Below are 13,202 nucleotides of genomic sequence, written 5' to 3'. Positions count from 1 at the left end.
CCGTCAGTCTTGAAACTGTTCCGTACAAGCTTGATCACCCTCTCTGGTCCACCCTAAAGGTGTTCCTCAGACAAGCTCTCTCTGGTTAGGTGTCTCTTGCCCCAAACCTCATGAGTTTTGCTTGGCTTCCATGCAAAATCTTAGCAAGAGATCAACCGCCGAGCGAAGATGAAGACTGCCCTCTGCTCCTGCCCTTGGTGTGGTTCACCCCAAATGAAGAGAAGTGCATCGGTGGTGGTTAATTCTCAAAGTCTAGTTTTCAAATACCTGCTACTTACGTGCCATCCGCTTTCGTCCTTGATGTCCTCCAAACACTCACGCTGCGGTCCCTGATGCCATGCTGGAAGTCAGCGATGCTCGTGCTCTTCTGTTGACCTCATGGTTCCCAAGGCCCTGGGATCCACGTGGAAAATTAAATGATTTAGTGCCCCAAACTTTGTAATTGCCTCAGAGAAGCGTAAGGAGACATGGAGAGGAGCTTGGAGAAGTCTAGAGTCCCCTTGGTCCATGCAGGTACAGCAGCAGTGAGGAAAGGAAAATGGTAACTGGAACCAGTCTTGATTCCTCCCTCTCTCAGTGTCAGGTATCTGGTGAATATTTGCTAATGTTTGAGCACCAAAAGGATGATAAATTCTTCACCAGTTTATTTCAAACCAACCCTTCCCAAGTGTCGTGGTTTAACCCCAGCCGGCAACTGAGCCCCACCCAGCCGCTCGCTCACTCCCCCCATGTCGGATGGGGGAGAGAATCGGAAGGGTAAAAGAGAGAAAACTCGAGGGTTGAGATAAAGACAGTTTAATAGGTAAAGCAAAACAAGGAATTCATTCACTCCTTCCCATGGGCAGGCAGGCGGTCAGCCATCTCCAGGAAAGCAGGGCTGCATCACGCGTCATGGTGACTTGGGAAGACAAATGCCATTGCTCCGCATGTCCCCCGCTTCCTCCTTCTTCCCCCAGCTTTATATGCTGAGCATGACGTCATATGGTGTGGGATATCCCTTGGGTCAGTTAGGGTCAGCTGTCCCGGCCGTGTCCCCTCCCAGCTTCTTGTGCCCCCCCAGCCTGCTCGCTAGTGGGGTGGGGTGAGAAGCAGAGAAGGCCTTGACTGTGTGTCAGCACTGCTCAGCAATAGCTAAAACATCCCTGAATTATCGACACTGTTTCCAGCACAAATCCCAAACGCAGCCCCATCCTGGCTACTGTGAAGAAAATTAACTCTACCCCAGCCAAAACCAGCACACCAAGGCATAGATAACAGCCAGCCACTGTATTGCTTGCAAAGCTCAACCAAAGGAGCCCTAGGTCAAGCGAGGGAATGAATTTCTTTCCATCCCGATTCATTGAAACAACACAAGTTTCTGCCTTGTGCGATTTTCCTGCTGTGTTTTTCCATATTTGTGAGAGGGAGAGACACAAGGCAGGTTACAAGATCACCGCGAAACCCCGGCATTGCAAGCTCTGATGCTTGCAATAGGCCTGGTTATTTAGGACAGTGTTATTAAAAAAAAAAATCCCTTTCAAGTATGTAAAAATGAGTGCCTAAAATCACTCTACTGCAGAGACACGAGGCACGCCAATTTGAAAAAAGAAAAAAAATGGATGTCTTCATTAAGCCTGCTGCATGTTCTCTCCCAGGCATTCTCTCTTCCTGAGATGGTTGTTTTGTTTTAACTTCCTTCATTAAAGCATGCCTTTTTATTTTCCTGAAAGTAGGGCACGCGATTTTCGCGTGGAGGCTGACTTATGCTTTAACTGCATTTATTAATAATGCAGGGGAGAAGAATGCTTTGCATCCGTTACTTCGGTGCCCTTACAGAGCAGAACAGCTAAAATCAGCCTCGGAAATTAGGGGTCTCTGTGGGGATGTTGTGGGGCAGGACGGAGGCTCCGATCCCCCGTTCCTCCTTCTGGGTCCTCCCCGGAGGAAACGTTGCTCTGCAGAGGGAAAGCGTAGGCATCGTCTTTCCCCACGTAAGCGCTCTGAACCATCCTCTATAGGCGCCCATCGACTATTTAGGGACCCATCAATGGGTCCCCTAAGGCGGGTATCTTGGGGTCTGGCGGGGTGAATATCCCACAGAGCCTTGCAAGGCTTTCTAAGAACAAATGCTCCCACTGTTTTGAGGTGCTCAGGCACACAGTAATGGGACTGCCAGGGGAATTAAGCTTATTGCAAACTTTGTACGAGCCTCAAGGCCGTATCCATCACAAATAAGGTTGGCAGAGGGAAGCAAGAAACATATATACCGTATATACTGTATCATCTGCTTCGTCCTTTCGTTGCGATTCTGTACTCCAGCTAATTCACGGAATTTTCTTCAGGCACATCTAGTTCATATTTTTCTCTTTTCCACTTAAAATATGTCCCGAACATTGCCATGTTGGCGAGAGGTCCTCGCAGGGAGACGGACCAGTCCCAGTGCTGCAGAGACCCACGCTCAGTTCGCATCGCTTGCCCAGTTCCCACCACTCGATTCGCCAGGGATCCAACAGATAACGAACAAAAGCTCTTTATTTTGCGATGAACAGCGCAGGCGAGAGGCTAAACCAAATCCAGAAGACACTGGTAGGAGATAGACCCTAAATGATATTGGATGGTCATGGCTGGATTGTAACCTCTGTGAATTGTAGCTCTTGCAAAGGACCAGGGGATAATAATCTTCCTAGAAGCCTCCTTGGTTCACCTTTTGTGTAGTTTTAAGTGATGGATTCTCCGAGGATCCATGATTTAATGTACAGAGCATGCACAGCTATGGCAAGCTCCCAGCCATCTCAGACCCAAATTACCTTGATTTTTTGGTAGGTCTAATGCGGAGAGGAGAAACCGCAGAGGAAGGATTCATAGAACATCTAAATAAATTGTCTCATCAGTCTTGGAGATTAAAACCTTTGTGAAATCGAGAGGCAAAAATGAATCTGATTTTGAATAAAAGCGTAAGTGAAGGAGTGTTTCTGTCTCAGCGCTGGGAGTTAGCTCTCCAGTGTGATGTTCAGGAGTGCAGCGTACCGTGGACAATAAAGCAAAGCAGTTTGGAAATCCTCAATAATTCGCAAACTTTTGGGAGGGGGCACAGGCTCGGAGCAGAATGCGATCTGTGCTCGAGTGGAGGAGAAATTGCGCTCTGAATCTCTCACTTCCCACAAACCTCCTGGTTTTCTCTTGAAGAAGGTGAGGAGAGAGGAGCACGTTTCCACGTCTCCGGCAGCGGAGCACCATCCAGCCAGATCTTGCACCCCTAAACATCTCCGCACAGCTAATGATTGCCGTGCCGTCCAGTAAAGCGTCGCGGCTGGGTGTCCTCCATGCTCCTGTGTTTCTGTCCCACGCTAGGAGAGTGATCGCATGAGTTTTTGGTGGACCAACAGACCTGCAGCAGTGCTTCTCCGCTCTCTCTGGGCAGTGGTGTCCAACCATTAGGACCTGTGGCGTGGCTGGCATGGGCTGTGGCACCAGCGCCGATTCCTCCTTGGCCTCCTCAATCGCTCGTCCCCAACTTCCAGCCCTGCGGCACTCCAGATTTACAGTTGCATCTTCAGAGATGGTTAATTAAGGGTCTGAGCAGACACAGAGGCGTTGGAGGGGTTTGAAACATCATTGCTCTTGCCTTTGGGCTGCAGAAAGTTTTACAAGCCCTGACCAAGTCATGAAGTCCCTTCTGTGGGGCTTAGTGCCGAGCCCTTCGGGGGTAGGAACTTGCTTGGGAGAAGGAGTTATGAAGTGCAGCTTTAAAATGCCTTCACGTGTGGCTCCCTTGGGGCCGACGGGAGGATAAGGAACCCACCACCTCCTCCTGTAGGCCGTGGCGTCCCTCCCAAAGAGCTCCACTTTCTGCCCCAGACGGCTTTGTCCAAGCTTGGCTGGTTCTGCTATCACAAACAGTTCCCTGCCTACAAAATCTTGCCTCCGTTGTTCCTCTCTTGCCCAAAGGTCCTTTTTTTTTTTTCTCCAGAAGTCTCTTGAGTTGGCAGATCTGACCCAAAGTCCCTTTACCGCATCTCTGGGGAAATCCTACCTGTCCCTAACACCCCACGCGCAGGGAGAAGGGGACAACGGGGACATACCCTGACCTCCAACCTTCTAGAGATCTTGGGGAATTCAGTAATTTGGTGTAGAGAGAGCGTGTCAACCGTCTACCTTCGGCGTTCACAAAAAATACCTTTGAAGAAGCCATAAATCGGTGATTTTCTTTGATTCCAGCAGCTGCATCATTTTACCTCCTTTACCCTCCACAACTTCACAGCGAGGTCTAATCACTAAGCGGCTTGCTGAGGATCGATCAACCCTCGCTTGGTTTTCTTTCCTTAGTAGCTGGGTGGGCGAAATACGTACTGCGGTACCTGGAAAACCTGGAGCTTATTTCTTTTATGGTGACAGCTAGAGCAGCTTGTTAAGCTGGTGAGCAGCAAGCTGTAATAACTGGCTGAGGCTTTCAAAAGTTGTATGCACTCTGTTGGGAGGTGGTGGGACTTAAACCAAGGGTGGGGGGAGCCACCATTTGAGATTAGTCTGGGACAAAAAGTTAGGACAGATCCATAGTTTCAGGGGGAAAAAAAACCAACCAGAAAAAGACCTGTTAAGCCTTTCCCGGCGGCACCAACGTTGGGAAGGAGCCTGGCTGTAGGCTTGTGTTGGTGATCTGCCTTCTCCGTAGATGTGCTCCAGAAAGCCTTCGGTGTGATGGCAGTCCTTCCTAGATAAGCATTGGCAACGTGTTTGGATGTAGGCGAAAGGTGTAGCCAGTGCTGGTTCATCATACAGAGGTGCATTAGGGCAGTTAGCGTAAGACCTTCTCCTCTTTCAGAAAACTTAAGACCCACAAAATGACTGAATTCTGTGGGTCCCTCCTCAAATCCCACAAGATTTGGCTCTTGAAATTCTTCTGGGTTATCTTACTTGGCTTCATAAATACTTTTCCGCAAACTGGGATACAGGGCGACCTGCCCAAAGCCACTGCTCCTGCTGACTGTCCTTGCCAGAGTTTCTGAGGACCACCCAACGCTGTGATGGGATGGTCACAGTGAGCAGTACCTTGTCCACTGGCGGTACCTGCCACGCAAGCCTCTCAAAGGGTCTTACTGTGAATAAAATGCCTTGCACACCAGGCTCAGCCTGTTTTCCAGCTGGGAAACACAAGGCCAAGGACAGCCGTTGCTGGTCCCTATGCACAGAGGTGACCGGTGGTATCTGGGGAGGGATGGTGGCTCTGCTGGCCACATCCCCCAGGTGTAGATCGTCATGCAGGTCGCTTAGCTCAGGAAACCAGTCGTTTGGGGTAGATAACTGGTTTGCTGCAATGCACTGTGCAAACCATCCCTCCATGGGGAGCAGGTGGGGCGAGAGGAACCACGGTGTGAAGTTCCTACGGATAGTTGTCCTTAAAAGGTGGGGGGGAAAGGAAGAGAGCAGCAAAGTGGTTCGAACGTGACATAAATGCGGGAAGTTGTATCTTCATTGCTCTGTGTGACACCTCTTCTCTGTCTCCACTCAAGCTACACTTCTGATGAAGCAAGCCTGGCCACAGACCTCCTCCTCCTGTGCCACGGAGGGCACCTTCCACCTCCCGGTGGACACCGGGACCGAGAACAGAACTTATCAGGCTTCTTCTGCAGCATTCAGTAAATAAACCTTTTCTTCTGGGGTTTTACTTGGTTGTTTTGTGCCCATTTGCCTCCCCTCCTGTGGGTTATTTGGGGATGGGGTTATTTGGGATCAGCCTGTTTGCTGATCATTCGTGCCCGTCCAGGTGCGCATGTGTCCGTGTGTCCTTCCCGGGGCGCTGAGCCCTGACCCGGGTGAGGGTGCTGCAGGTCCTGGGGGTGCTTGCTGGCGCCACGTAGCAGATCCATCACCTTCTGCCACTGGAGCTGCCCAGGGGGAGTGTTGCGCTGCTGCTGCAATCCCTTCTGGGATGATATTTTGCAGAGCTCTTGGGTTTTTTCTTCTGAAAAGCAGGTAGCATCCCTGCTCCTGTCTGCTCGCGTTTGTTAAAACCATGAAGGAGCATGAGAAGGAGAGCACTGACCCTCCTAGCGCTGCTTCGGAGGAGGAAGAGTCAAGTGGGGAAGAGTGAAGGCCTTTCTTTTAGCTGAGTGTTTGGTCCCCGTGAGCAACGTGAGGTTGTTTGCAGGTGTATATCTGCAGTGGTGATGCTCCGTAGTTGAGCATGCATAGAAAAACCCAAGGGAGGTTATTCCCTTAAAAGTGAAAGAGAGAATCCCAAAATAAAGCATGATTTTCAAGGAACCCGGGTGAAATTCCCACCTTTTAACTCAAACTGGCCGAGCAGAGGCAGGGGGAGGAGATGCTGCTTACGGATCGCAGTCAAACAGGCTTTTCCAGGTGGAGCCTTGTAATCTCATCCCTTACGAGGCCAAATAGTGCCTCCAGGAGGGGTGATAAGCTCCCTGATAAAGCCCCCCGTGCTTCCCCTGGTATGTGGGGTGTCCTCTGGCCCCTGCCCGACTGCTCTTGCCTGCTCTTGCCCTCACGTTGCCTGCTAAAGCCGGGGCACGGCTAACATGGGGCGTGCCGCAAGCGTGAGGTGGGACCACTCCTAGGTTCAAAATGCAAAATTAACCACCGGTGCTTCCGAACACCCCTGGGACCTGGAGAAACTCCCAGTCGTATCTGGAGACAAAAATGCAAGGTATCGTAAAGTGACTCTCCATGGGCCATGTTTGCAAGGCTGTGCCCATGCGCGCGCGTGGGTTGAAGCGTTCCTCACCGTCTGTCTGCTTCAGGCTCCCTTTTCGTGCTAAGTTGAATCATTTACAGAAAGAGGTGAGAGGAAGAAATATTGTTTCTTTTTTTGATGAAAAGAATTCTTAAAAATAAACCTATTAAAAGCCTTCAGGAGACTTTATCTTTGGAAAGGGATGTCCCTACCTTTGGGGTAGGGGCTGTATGCCTGACATGGTGCCTGGGCTTTGCATCGCACCTAATTTCACGCCAGACCAGATTTGACCGAGTTGTAAGTGTTCGAAAAATCTCAGCGTTTAATTAGTAGAAACCTAGATATCATGCGGCAAAATTCCCTTGGAGTTCAACCCGTGCCTGGATGGGATTTCTCCTCCCCATTGCACCTCCGGGCTGCTGCGGGTGAGATTCCTCCCTCGAAATCAGAGAGGGCAAGAGCAGATACCGCGGTAGGAAGGGCTTTGGGGGCAAAATTTGGCTGTGGCCACCCAGTGTGGGTGATAAAGGAGTTTAATAGTGCGGTCACCGGCCGGACCCATGCAGGTTGGCCTCGCTTCCAGAGAACTGGCTTGGGCACATTTAATTTGGACATAAGTAAAGCCTTGAGGTTTGATTTGCAGCGATGCTTCAGGCTTATAGCTGCGGTTGGCTTCGCCAGAGCTCTGCTGGGAGATACCATCTCAAGCGCAGGCTCTGAAAAATCAGAAGCATTTCAGGTTGGGCATCCCAAACTGGTTCTGTCCTCCGGCTCGATCTCACCTAGCCTAGGTTTTGTTCTTGGGAGAACAGCCTTCCCCAGGCGTCCCTGGCGCAGGAGAGGGGTGAGAGCTTACTCATGAGCATCAGCAAGGTGTCGGATCTGGGTGGAGGAGAGCCAAGGAGAAGCCTGGGAGATGAGTCCTTCTGTTCCCAGGGTGAAGAGTGCCCGCCGGTACGGACTGGAGCCGCACGCTGAACGTAAAATACGAATAAATGTGCAGTAGCTGCTCAGCACCTCCCCACACCTGCACCACTAAGACAGAAGGGGTGCTGAGGGCTCAGCTGGGCTGTGAACCTGCAGTGAAAGATGGTGGCAAGACATGCATGAGCTTAAAGGCTGGGTAAGGGCTGCCCAGGTGCCTTCATGCTGGCCTTGCCTACGGTGTGGGGACATGCCTTTGCCTTTCGGCTTTTTGTCCTTTAATGATGGGTATTCAAAGCTTGGTTTTGCCTGAGGTATTTTGTCTTGTTGCTTAGATGCTCCAGTTGAGATCAGAGGGGTTTGTGCTTTTTGATGAGCAAGGTTATAGATTTTTATGGTAACTTCTGCCCAGAGCCTCCTGTTTGCTTTTGTCTGGCTGGTGAGGATAGCGGTGGCAATGACGATGTGCCGGGGAGGACTTCGGCAGAGGCAATGCAAGCCTACCAGGCAGCTGCCCGTACTGGTGTCCGCACCGTGGCATCGTCCCCTGTGATTGTCCCCATGCTCACCACGCCAAAACTGTTCCTCCAGCCCCGCCCCCGGGTACAGGGAAGGCATCTGGATAATAAAGCCAGGCGAAAGGCTGGAAGAGGATGAGCCAGACCGGAGGGCGGTGGCAGGGGCAGGACCAGACACCAGGAACAAGTCAGACTCAACTGGGCCATGCAACCACGTAGGACCTCCCGGAGCTACTCGTGGCTGCTTACTCATGCCCACAATCTGCTGCGGCGTGAGCCCCAAGCTCTGCCCTGCGTCCTCCTCGGGGGATCTGCCTTCTGCTCCCAGGGGTGGGAGTGCGCCGAGTGCAGCCTCCTTAGACACAGCTTGAATTTACTGAAAAAATGCAGGTCCATTTTTATAGAATCACAGAATCGTGGAATCACAGAATGATTTGCATTGGAAGGGACCTTCAAAGATCATCTAGACCAACCCCATCTGCCGTGGGCAGGGACATCTTGCACTAGATCAGCTTGCTCAAAGCCCCGTCCATCCTGACTTTGAACACTACCAATAATGGGACATCCACAACTGCTCTGGGCAACCTGTGCCAGTTTCTCACCACCCTCATCATAGAACATTTCCTCCTAAAGTCCAATCTAAACCTACCTTCTTTCAGTTTAAAACCATTGCCCGGCGCCTTCTCCAGGCTGAACAACCCCAACTCTCTCAGCCTTTCTCCACAGCAGAGCTGTTCCAGCCCCCTGATCATTTTTGTGGCCTCCTCTGGACCCGCTCCAACAGGTCCATGTCTTTCTTGTGCTGAGGACCCCAGAGCTGGACGCAGTGCTCCAGGGGGGGGGTCTCACCAGAGCAGAGCAGAGGGGCAGAATCCCCTCCCTCGACCTGCTGGCCACGCTGCTTTGGATGCAGCCCAGGAGACGATTGGCCTTCTGGGCTGCGAGCGCACATTGCCGGCTCATGTCCAGCTTTTCACCCCCCAGTACCCCCAAGTCCTTCTCGGCAGGGCTGCTCTCCATCCCTTCATCCCCCAGCCTGTATTGATACCGGGGCTTGCCCCGACCCAGGGGCAGGACCCTGTGCTTGGCCTTGTTCAACCTCATGAGGTTCACCTGGGCCCACTCCTCAAGCCTGTCCCAGTCCCTCTGGATGGCATCCCGTCCCACTAGTGTATCAACTGCACCACTCAGCTTGGTGTCATCTGCAAACTTGCTGAGGGGGCACTCGATCCCACTGTCTATGTCATTGATGAAGATATTATATCGTATTGGTCCCATTACCGACCCTTGAGGGACACCACTCATTACTGGTTTCCACTTGGACATTGAGCCATTGACTGTAACTCTGGACACGGCCATCCAACCAGTTCCTTATCCATCTAAGGAATTATGCTTGTGGTGAACCCTTCATGTGGAAACAAGAGGAGTTGGTGATACAAAACTCAGCACAAAGCTTTTTTCCCCCCCCCCTTGCCGGCCTTAGAGTTAATATAGAAAAATTTATCTGTGCAATTCAGGGCACTTCTGTGTTGCGGGATCAATAAGGTTGAGATTTCTAGAGTGGCACGAGGAATTTAATCAGCAATTTTAATAGAAGCTGGAGCTTAAAGGCTCGCTATTGCTTTTAAAATCCCAGCCTGCTGCTGAACCGCGAAGCGGCAATAGCATGGGCCATGCCAACCTCCTAATCCTAATAAGGTGTTAGATAGTCATAATTAGGCTTTAAAATTAGCTGTCAGACACGCTCTTCTGAGAGGAGCATCCATCATCTTGTGTCATTAAAACTTGATTGTGCTTCATTTTTACCTGCAAATTGTTCCATTTTTTCCCATTTTATAAACATGGAAGATTACATCTGCCTGGACTATTATGTTTAATACCTTTTTTAATATCGGAGCTAAATTGTCCGTGATTCAGCAATCGGGAAACCGCAGCAAGTGTTAGCATTCAAGGCGGCGAAACCACGCAGCCTTGAGCTGGTCCACATCTCCAGACACCCATCAGAAATGAAGTGTGATGCCGAGAACTGACAGCCTCCGGGGTCTTTGTTTGAAAAAAGGAGTTCGGAATAGAAAAAAAAAACCCGTAGGATTGAAAAACAGGAGGTTGGTTGGTCTGGAGGTGACGTTGTTGGGTTCCTGGAGGACCTCATGACGGAGGAGTCTCCACCTCTGCTGCTACGGTGAATACGGCCGTTTCGAACCTGCGTTTCCTCTCGCTGCTTCCGTCCCTCATTTAAAGATAGTTGCTCTCCTGCTAATGTGAGTCAGAAGAAGAGTCACAGCTATTCCGCTGCTTAATTAACATATTTTTTCCAATCTGCAGTAATCAGGAGGTGGTGAGATGCTGTTTGGGAGTTCCTAGAAAGCTCCTTGTTATCTTCACGCTCTTTCAGTGCTGGGCGGATAATACGGGATATTAGCAGACTTGAAATGTTGGCCTTCATTAATTGCTGCCCTGAACACTGGTTGAGTAAATTAGTTCATTATATTTGAGTGTTTAGACGTCTCATCGCTGGGCTGAGCCTTAACTTCTGCTCTCCATCCTATGCAGTCTTCGGGGCCCATTTGCTTTAAGGATGATTTCTCCCAGCCCTCCTGCAGGAGCCGGCTACCATTTCTCACCAGCCATCCCACCCCATCGTGCGAGCAGATTTTTTTTTACCGTTTCCATTTTTTTTAACCATTCATCAAGCTGTGACCAACACCTTGATGCGTTCACGGCACACTTGATGCAGTCCGGGGCGTCCCATGGCAGCAGCTCAGCTTGTAGTCTTAAAAAAAAAACCCGTAAAGCCCAACTTTAAGTGTTCTTGAGGATTTTTCCCCAATTTAGCACTTAAGTAATAATGTTTCGGGGGCAACTTCATGGAGCCTTCCTTGGAAATGCCTCTAAAGGTTGGGAATTCAGGTGCCGCGTATCCTTGGTGCAGGGACATCCCATCCTCGGGGCAGGTTGCACCTCCTTTAGATGCTGTACTTGCCATGAGGACTTACGGTACTCCGCTGCCAGGTAACAAGAACTGGATTACGCAGTGTTATCATGGGCCTGCTTAAAGCCACCCCTTTCTGTCTGGAGAGCAAAATTGGTGGAGGGTGTGGGTGTCGACCCCATATTCATCACAAGTCAACAGATAGGAAGGTCCCCTGAAAGGAAGCAGAAGAAGAGCGGAGATCCTTACGGGATGTCCTCACTCCAGGGAAAGCCTTTAAAAAAAAAGACAAATACGATCAGACTTGCATTATAGAGGATCTTGAGCCGCTACCGCTGGGTCTTCCTGGAAGGAAAATGTAATTTTATAAGCACCAGACAGCTCAGAACGTAACGCAAATAGCAGCAAAAACCCAAAGTGACACTCACAGCCAGCAGATCAGCTGATATCACATTATCCTTTAGGTTATTTTTTTGTTAGGTTAGGTTTATTTTTTGGGACAAATTTCCATGTTTTGGAAAGGATCCTTCATTTTAGTTTGTTCCCCATATACTCAGCATCTCCTAAATGCTGCAAGATAAGTTAAGATTTCTTTAGACCTTCGATAAAGTGTAAATCTGGGGCTTGGCTGCTCCAGCTAAACAGCCTGATGGGATGGTGGGGATGACTGGGGGATGCCGAAGTCCATTTTCTTTTCCTTACATCCGAACAGAAGAAAGGCGAAAATTGCAATCTGCCGTGTCAGGATCACAAATATGGCAAGGGACGTTTCCCCCGCTGCCCGCGCCTGCCTAACCGCTGCCCTCCCAAGCCCCCGCTGCTCCTCCCGGCTTGCCAGCAGCCTGCCGTGCCTGTTTACCCAGCAGAGCAAATGGCTTTTCTTAAAGGCACTAAAGCAGATTTGCTGCTTTTGTCGCTAATGCAAATAGCCTGTGAGGAGCGGGACAGGTATCAAGGTGCTTGAGCATCACTTGGGGTTGCCTCTCCCACCCGCAAGGTGAGCTGATGGTCACAGCCCTCCTTTGCAGGAGAGGAAACTGGTCGGCACTATCCACCTTGATGAAATACTTAAAGGCATCCATCATTTTCACCTTAATATTAAGGTTTGGACCATCGGTGTTGCTGCTTTTCCGGTCATTGCTTGGGGACGTAGGCAGGGGACAGCAATACTGTGCCATGAAATTAGATCCTCCAGCAATTAAATTCCGGTTTTGCCCATCACACCCCGAGCAAAAAAGGTGAAAGAACAAAAATCCGGGGAGGAGAGAAGGAAAAACGTTATTGTCATCAAGTAGGTGTATAGAGATGGGTAAGTAGGTGTGGGGATACTGCTGTCTTAGGTGGTTTAAATGCTGGTTGAGTCTCATCAAGTCATGCCTTGATCATTGGGAATACCATCAGCTCTATGGCCCGGTGTAGGCAGCGTGGGAAGAGCCACTGCCGAGCTGGGTGGAGGATGCAGCCCCAGCTGCTGTGATCGATTAGCCAGGGGCTGGATGCTGGACTCGGAGGTCTCGGCTTGGTGGGTTTCATGGGAGGTCAGTAGATGCTGGTGCATCTCGGTATATCTCCTCCACGCTGAGTGATGCCCCGTGAGCAGCCGGTGCATCACGAATGGCGGCTCGGGTTGCTCATGTGCCGGGTGGACCGGCTCTGAAGCCGTAAATCCTCGCCCTAACTTGGACTACTCTTGTCTTTGCCAGGGTACACTGCGGGGACTCCCTACAAGGTCCCACCGACCCAGAGTAACAACGCGCCTCCTCCCTACTCGCCGTCTCCGAATCCGTACCAAACCGCTATGTACCCCATCAGAAGTGCCTATCCACAGCAGAACCTGTACACCCAGGTAGGTGCCTCCCCAGCCGCCGTGACAGCTCACCGCCTCGCTCAACGGCGTGCAAATACAGCCCGAAGTTCCTGCAGGGCTTCGCCCTTGGCTGTCAGGGCTGAGCACCCATGTGCTGGTGGGATAGAGGTGCTCATGGTGGGGCTTGACGGGTCTCCGGGATGCTGGGGTCTCTCTCCTGCCTCCTCCGTTGGAACCTCTGGATGAGACATGGTCTTGCGTGGTTGTCGGTGTGCAGTGGAGTCAACGCAGTGGCATCCCTGTGGCTCGGCCAGGTTGGGAATCGGGTCCCTTCCCCCAGAATCACAC

General features: G+C 50.9%; 1 protein-coding gene across 4 annotated transcripts in view; it reads left to right on the top strand.

The window, feature by feature from the left end:
- The window catches only part of FAM168A (family with sequence similarity 168 member A), a 220,615-nt gene that overhangs the window by 201,784 nt on the left and 5,629 nt on the right, over positions 1-13,202 (top strand). For all 4 annotated transcript variants that reach the window (XM_076328521.1, XM_076328518.1, XM_076328520.1 and 1 more), the window contains 2 exons: positions 5,490-5,615; positions 12,751-12,893. In XM_076328521.1, the coding sequence (XP_076184636.1) occupies positions 5,490-5,615; positions 12,751-12,893 (269 nt within the window). The remainder of the gene's footprint in view (positions 1-5,489; positions 5,616-12,750; positions 12,894-13,202) is intronic.

The sequence above is a fragment of the Aptenodytes patagonicus genome, chromosome 1 (assembly GCF_965638725.1).
Source record: "Aptenodytes patagonicus chromosome 1, bAptPat1.pri.cur, whole genome shotgun sequence".
In the NCBI taxonomy this organism is placed as follows: domain Eukaryota; kingdom Metazoa; phylum Chordata; class Aves; order Sphenisciformes; family Spheniscidae; genus Aptenodytes; species Aptenodytes patagonicus.
The sequence above is the reverse complement of the archived record's forward strand: the minus strand, read 5'-3'. Positions and strand labels throughout refer to the sequence as shown.